Source organism: Apis laboriosa, unplaced genomic scaffold (genome assembly GCF_014066325.1).
Source record: "Apis laboriosa isolate Shangri-la unplaced genomic scaffold, ASM1406632v1 scaffold23_cov150, whole genome shotgun sequence".
Lineage (NCBI taxonomy): Eukaryota > Metazoa > Arthropoda > Insecta > Hymenoptera > Apidae > Apis > Apis laboriosa.
In genome coordinates this window covers 1,652,279-1,660,545 of record NW_025222452.1, presented here as the reverse complement: position 1 = coordinate 1,660,545, position 8,267 = coordinate 1,652,279, and the positions used below count along the sequence as shown (strand labels likewise).

The following is an 8,267-nucleotide window of genomic DNA, read 5'->3' as shown; positions in this document are numbered from 1 at the left end:
TTTTTTTTTTTTTTTTTTTTTGTTCGATTTTTCGATCGTATCGGACTCGATGATATCGTGCTATGCTTGAGTATATAGAAACACACAAGTGTCTTTTTCTCACTTTCCTCAAAACAAAAGCGATCAAACATTTTTTACACAATACTTGGCCTTGACGACCAATAACACGTATTTCGGGCAATACGTCTGTCTCAGTGTTGTAATCATATCAGTGTTATAAAAAATTACAATTTTCGATGTTTCATTTATATAAATAAGCTACGTGTAAAAAAGATAAATTATTTAATAATTATTACTTTTCTTTGGGAAATTTTTATCGTCGCCGATTTCCTTTTTCTTATTTGGTTATCTAAAGTCTAAAATTATTTGGTTTTCCGTTTACGTAACAACTTTTATATAGTCTCGTAATATTCCCGCTTTCTTCTACACGAAGCCAAGTGGTGGGTCAATTTGAACCTGTGCGTGAACTTTTTCCCGCAAATTGGGCAGCTCTGCCTCGGCTCGACCCCGCACTCGAGCCTTTGATGCCTTCGAAGCGAGGTCTCCAATTGATAACCCTTCCCGCATCTTGTGCACTTGTGAATCACCGGCCGCCTCTTGTACCGAAGATTTTCGATGTTCTTCACGGTCAGTCTTGGCGCTGAAAAATAGAGAAAAGACGAAACACCAGTCAGTATAAGGGATACGCGATGCGATTCGATAATTTATTAACGGGGGGGGGGGATGGGGACGGAGGGGAACGACGAGAGAGAAAAAAAGAAAAAAGAAAAGGATCGTTAGACGACCTACGAAATGTGAGACATTAATGTACGTACGTATTATATTACATCACATTTACCGTGTGGAATACAATGGAAAACAGGTGGTGGGGGGAGAGGCGAGGTCGAGAGAACGACGGCAATAGCGAGAAAAGACACAGCACAGAAAAAGTAGAGGAAAAGTAATCGTGTGAATCGCTGTTAAAAAAAAATGTTACCTACGAGAAACTGTCTTTCTCTCTCTCTCTTTCTTTCTCTGTCTCTGTAAATACAGGGTGAACCACGTGGTATGATCGAAAAAAATTTGTAGTTGTAAAACGGAAGAAAAATTCCCGGATTCAATGGAAAAACTTTTAAAAACGCAGCCTGTGTTATACACACAAATACTCGTGAATACTTCTTTTTTTTTTTTTTTGAATAACGTTTATTATTCTATATGAGAAAAAGAATTCTTGCGAAGACAAATTCATAGATATATGTATATATATATATATATATATATATATATATATATATAAGTAACAACAATCGATCACAGTTTCTTAAAGCGTGTATCACGATTTATAATTCGCCTCATTACGATTCATATTAATCGATTTTAATATATATATATATATAGCGATGAGCGTCATTGACTAGCTAGACAAGCGCCTGTTTCGTAGGTCAAATATCGAGATAATGTATCAGTCTGGCGTGCGACTGCCAACGGTGTTTGTGCTTGAACTTCCGGCCGCAAATCGGGCATTCATACGTGGGCTCCTTGCCGCACTCGACTCTCAGGTGCTTCTTCAACGAGTCTTTCCACATGTATCGTTTGCCACACTGGAAGCACAACCATAATTTCTTCGAGGTGGCTGGAAAGAAAAATCCAGAAATTATTTCGACGGCTATACAACGAATCTTCTTATTTTCATGATACGTCATGTTTCGCACATAACAGACTAAAAAAGCTGTATCGGTGACACAAACTGATGTAATTTTTCACGTAAAATTGGGAACGTAAATTGGTGAGTTCATTTCGATTTAAAGTAGAACACGCAACTCGAATAGAGAAATTTCTCGCGTAAGTATGTATAAGTAAGGGTCGAAAAGGTGATCACACGTTTGATCCCAGAGGTGTGTCGACATCCTTTCATTCATTGAATACGGAATAGTGTAAATCGAGTCTTCAATAAATAAAATGGTAGCAGCATATACCGTGCGATCACACGTGTAGACCCCTTTAGGGTTGACCCTAGGTTCACGCAAGGAATAATACGATAAGAGCGTGTTAATTCTTATATTCCTTTCTTTTTCTAATCGAATTTGTAACATTTTTCCACAGCTCAATATCCTGATATAACACGCGAAAAAAAAAAAAGGAATTATACGTATTTTGCGGCTCTTTCTCAACGGAACTTTTTATTATCGTACTCATTGCTATGATACTCGTTACAATAACTTGTGATAAAGTTAATAACGGTAGTCATGAATCGTTTGTTTTCACGATAACATCGAAACGTTTGGAATTATTATCGTTATAAATTAATTTGATGCATGGATTTTGCATGAGATTGCCATCGATGCTTATGCTTGAACTTTCTGCCACAAATTGGACATGTGAATGTAGGTTCTTTTCCACATTCCACCCGGATATGACTCTTCAAGGAACCACGCCATTGATAACGTTTCCCGCATTGAAAACAGAACCACACCTTCTGAGCTGTAAAAAAAGAAGTGTATCGGATTGGTTAGCCTTCTACCTTTTAAAATTTGATCGAATGAGACAAATTGATTCTCGATCATCACACTATTTTTCCTTTTGCTACTCCACACTATGTTCTAAAAAACGAAAACGATTCAAGCCAATACAGCGTTAACATTGCTCTTACTCTTCACTCGAAATTACATGTTCGATTTACCAAGCAAATTTAAGATAATACTTCCTAATCGATTGTCAACGATTACTTTGAAATAACATGCACTTTACGAGAGTTTGGTGTACTTCTCGACAATTTTACATAGAAATTAGACTTCATCGTTAAATATTTATCGAGCCTTTATTAATCTTCTAATAAACTTGTGTACAATTTCTTGGAAGCCCAGGATTCTTAAACTTTGTATAATAAATCTTTCAAATTAATTTATACAAAGTCTTAAGTATCTTCTAATAATTTAAAAAAATTTATTTTGAAAAAAAGATCATTAGCAGTGTATACGGAATTTAACTTTTTCACAAAACTTATTCTATGTAAGTATATACATAGATACTATGTACATGTATAATAAGATCTTATAGGACAAAATTTTTCCCATAATGTTGTTATTACAAAAATCCTAGAACAGTCGATTTTTGTATTTTCAATCGTTTACTACATTCAATCATTTCATCACATATCAGCCATTGAAATACAAGATTAGTGATACGCTCTATTCGGCTCGAGGTGCATTTATTTTAATTTTAACACACGTTATGCATTTTATACGAGATTTTCATATTATTGACATTTATAAAAATTATTATTATAAATTTTTTCTTCAAATTGTTATTTTAAAAACAAAATATTTCTATCACATGTTCTCTTCAAAAGTTTTAAAACCGTGCTATAAATTGTATGTATTAAACTCGCGTACAGAGTGCACCACTAGTATTGAAAATGGCTAAAAGACTCTCCTTTACGTTTTATTCTCTCATCTAAAAATCTAGTTTATCCACCAATATCAAAATTTGATTATTATATTGATCCTCATTAAAAATATGCCATAAAAAACAAAGATTGGATATCAATTTACAAATATATTGCAGAGGAAGGGTTAGGCTGTTCCAGAATTTTTTATATCAATATACAGGTAAAAAGTTTGCTCTATATGATTTTATTACACAAAATGTAGTGAAAGCCGCGATAAAATTCCAACTTTTATTATTATCGAAATCCCTGACTATGCAAATTCGAGGTAAGATGCGACTGCAATCTGTGCTTGTACTTGAACCTTCTGCCGCAAAGGACGCAGTTGAATTTCGGTTCCTTTCCGCAAAGGCGGAGATGCGTGTACATGGAGGATTTTCTCGAGTAGATCTTGCCGCACACTCTGCACGGGTAAACATTTTCTGGAGCAGCCTCACCTGAAACACAAACGATGAATCGTGCGTGGATGCAGAAAGCGTGGATGCTTCGCGTTAAAACTGGACAATGGACGCCACCCAGACAATTGACCACGACAGACATCTCTGACTTGAGAAATTTTTTTCTTTTTTTTTTTTAGTTAACTCGTTGTTAGTCGCAAGAATTAACGATTCGTTTCATTTATTTGCGACGAGATTCTCAAATGTTCGAGTGTTCCCGTTACATAAGGCGAAAAGACGTTTTATGTTATATATATTTTATGCGAACGTTATTCAGCGTAAACAGATTTTCGAGCAACTATGGGAATGAGTCGGAAGAAATTTTAGCGTAGCGAGAGCATGCGGCTATTTTAAAAAATCATTACATCGATGTGGCGAATTGGTAAAGAAATACTTTTATGTATTTTCGTTTATTGCTTAATTCGTTTTCATTCTTTTTTCCGCTCTAATTACGATGATTTATCCTATCGAAACGCTTTTGCTAGTAATTGTATTGTACTCGATACAATATAATGTCTTCTTAAATTTTTTAAACGCTTTCAAAATATATAACTTTCCACTTGACTCTTCTCAGTTTGAGTTTTCATTCCAAATTAATCGCGTAAAATATCTTCGAGATCTTTTACACTACCAACAATAAATTATTAGACTCGAACGAGAGAATGTCATTTTCCTTCAAATGTTCTTAATTAGGTCAATTAATCGATCATCACTGATCGACGTAATTATGGATCGATTTGTGATGCTTCGTGAGATGGTGTTTGTGCTTAAATCTTCTCCCGCAGACTTTGCAACAGAATCGTGGCTCGATACCGCATTCCATGCGCTTGTGCAAGTTCAACGACTCTTTCCACTTATACGTTTTTCCGCAGTTGTTACAGAGATAGCTCGAACGAAACACAAAAATTGGTAAACCTGAAATCACAAAAAGATACACTTTTATTAGCATTGAGAATCAGACGCGATTAATTCAAACGATCACAAGTATACACTTTTCACGTTTCTTTTTAAAAAAAAATTAAAAATGCGCGGGATTTGTAAGGATTCAAAAGTTCGAAATGAGTCGGAAAAATTCGGGCGAGATCGAGTAAAATCTCTCTCTCACTACTCGGTATCCAGCGGACTCGTCCGATCTCTGCCGAATCGACCCGAAGTTGAATCACCAGGGCATCAGTCCGAACTTTCCCGACGCATCCCGAATCCGCGCATATCTACGAAAAATTATTTCTTTAACTTGAAATTGTTGTGTGACGAAACAATATCTTTTATTATAAAATATTACACATGATTCTATAATAATATTGTCTTGTAGGAACAAGTGGCGAAAATGAATCTTTGTGATAATTATAAATGGCAAATCAGTTAAGAAACTATTGCATTACAGAGAATTTTTATTGCTTGTTTTCATCTATTCCTTTTTCTCCGCTCAATCGCGCTTTCACAATGGAAATGGATGAAAGTGAAGGGAAAGGAATGGAATGTATTATTATTCGTTCAACCAAGATGTTTTCAATTGATCGCAATGATGACGCCTCTTCAAATGTTCTTTCAAATGATGTTTATGCTTGAATCTTCTACCGCAAAAGATGCAGGCAAATCGAGGCTCGATTCCACATTCTAGTCGACGATGTTGCTGCAACGACTCCCTCCATTTATACGTCTTTCCACATTTGTCGCAGACAAATTGTTTAGGGAGTCCTAAAAATTAATCATACAAGCAATTTGTACTCTCATTCCAATTAATCTATCAAATGATATATTCAAAAATTTTTGAAATTTTTTGGAATATATTTGAAAAAGTATATCGCAAAAATATATATATTTGAAAATAATACTGGAAACATTATAGTTATGCGCTTGCGAATCCTGCAGAAATCATCGATCTTCTTTTCCTTTTTTGAAAGTTTCTTTTCGCTGTTTTCTTTTTTTTCCCTTTTTTTTTGAAAACGATATTCATCGTGACTAACTCGTTTTTTTGTACGCGTTTCTTTATCTTATTTATTGATCAAATTTTACATAACATATATAAATACAATTTCATGTATAAAATGTACATCTTTAAGCAAGTGGAACGCACGAAAGTACAAGCAAAATTTTCTTCAACACGTTCAGGATGGTTTATTCAATATATTTTATAATATTTTTATAATTAACATTAAAACAAGAATACACATTTGAGCACAAATCCACTCAATATAAGAGTGGATTTTTATGAATCTATCGTTTAAAAACTAGCGATCAAAATATGCCGTCCTGATCGTGTAATTATTATAATTGTTATCTTATGACACGTATTATCATACGTAACATAGTAGAACCTCGTTATAATAAATATATATACAATCATTTATACTTTTCATACATATCTTTCGACTATTAATAATTATTTACACAATGATAATTTAAAAATAAATATTTACAAATCAGATCTATCGATTATATCTAACTTTAATTCATCAATTGCAATTTAATTAATTTTCACAAAACGATAATTAACTTAATAATAGACGAAGCTAATTAACGAATCTCTAATTATCAGTTCTCACAACTTCCCATTACCTTCCTATCATCGAACAAATTCGAAATAAATTCGAGGTTCTACTTCAACACGAAAAATCGAACAAGCAAAATACGAAGAAATTATATTTTCCTCGCGACACAGTTTTCGTCACCACAAAATTCACGACACCGTTATTCATTACGCGCTATTATCTGTCGATCCAAGATAAAAGTTTTTCCCATTAGGGATAACCCAATGATGAACGTTGATCAAGTGTTTCTTCAACATCCATTTGTGACGGATTTTCGTCCCGCACACTGGACAAGAGTGCTGCGGGTCCTTGCCGCATTCTTCTTTCTCGTGCCTAATCAGAGACTGCATCCATCTGTACTCCTTGCCACAATTCGAACAGAAGTGTCTCCCAAGTCTCTTGTAATAGTCTGAACCGCAGTAAGCTGAAAGAACAATGCAGTTTCTGTAATTGCGTTCAGTTTTTCATTCGAATAGCTTCTTAGCGTTTGCTATCACGTATATCCGCTCCTTTAAATGCAAAAAGAAAAAAGAAAATAAATAAATAAATAAAAAAAATAAAAATAAATTGTAGTACAAGATGCTCGGATGAAGGTAGAAAATTTAAATTTGATTCTAAACAGATTGAAACAAGTATTTACGAAAGTTTGTTACGCAAACATGTTGAAGTTTGTTTTTCAAGTTATACACTATAATTATTTTTATATCGGAGAAAGGATAGATAGAATCTATAACTTGATAAAAAAATAAACAAATTTGCATATCAATTTTCGTCCTTTTGTTTTTTCAATCTCCAGAATTATTCTTTAAATTTTGCTTCGTTTAAACGATATAATTACGACCTATGCGAATAATTCAAAAACACAGTTTTGACTTTCGATTGAAAACGCTTTATTTAAATTTTGCGAGCTTTTATTTCTTAAATCCATCTCATTTTCTTTGCTAAATTAAAAATTCAACACTGAATTGGTGAATTGGTGAATTATTTGAATCGTTATATCAATTGTTGGGATGCATTCAATGCGGGTATTCCACTCTTGCATATAGCCACTTTTCCATTAATTCTAATTTATTTATTTAATCTTAATCTTTTATTTTTTTATTTTCAGAAATATTGACGTATATACGTTCTTTCTTTTTTTTTTTTTTTTTTTTATTTTTTATTTTTTATTTTCGATTCCACGAATCATTCGCACCACATAATATCATTTTCATGCGTAGGGCAAAACGTATCGCTAGCACACGCACGTATTTACAGTGTCGCGCATTTCTAGAAATGACAGTTTCTTATATATAAAACGTGTGTTCTTGAAACACGTGAATCCGTAACACGTAGAACACACACACATATATATATATATATAATATACATATAAAAATTTCTATATACATACTCTAAACGTATAAAAAGTGTTACGTTAGAAAAGTTACGATTACAAGTGTGTGAACACGACGACTCGATGATCCAATTATATAAATATAAATTACATACAGAACATTTGATTTCAATCAACAAATTATATATAACGCCATTATGAATTATCCCCCGATTCGAGATTCGAATCGTACTTAGATAATTCAATAATTCAAATTCGAAAAATCAAATCAAAAAAAAAATTATTTCTTTTATATATATATATTTATATATATATATTACAGCGATGATATTTTTGAAACGACGGTATCAGTCTTATATATGTATATAAACAAATCGATAATTTCCACAATCGATCGAGATACGTTAACGTATTCGTTACGAAACGCATTCGTTTCTGTCCGTATCGTATCGTATCGTATATAGGAATGTTTGAAGAAAGAAACGAGATTCTTTCTAAGCGATCGGACGTTTCCAAAAAAAAAAAAAAAAAAAAAAAAA

The 8,267-nt window shown here is 33.2% G+C and overlaps 1 protein-coding gene across 5 annotated transcripts in view; it reads right to left on the bottom strand.

The window, feature by feature from the left end:
• LOC122713273 (longitudinals lacking protein) overlaps positions 1 to 8,267 on the bottom strand; it is a 188,725-nt gene that overhangs the window by 11,024 nt on the left and 169,434 nt on the right. Inside the window, exon 7 of one of the 5 annotated variants that reach the window (XM_043933591.1) lies at positions 234 to 640. The exons of the other annotated variants lie outside the window; for them this stretch is intronic. Coding sequence (XP_043789526.1) covers positions 393 to 640 — 248 coding nt within the window. The 3' untranslated portion in view covers positions 234 to 392. Of the gene's footprint in view, positions 1 to 233; positions 641 to 8,267 lie in introns of those variants that run through there. 5 annotated transcript variants of the gene reach the window in all.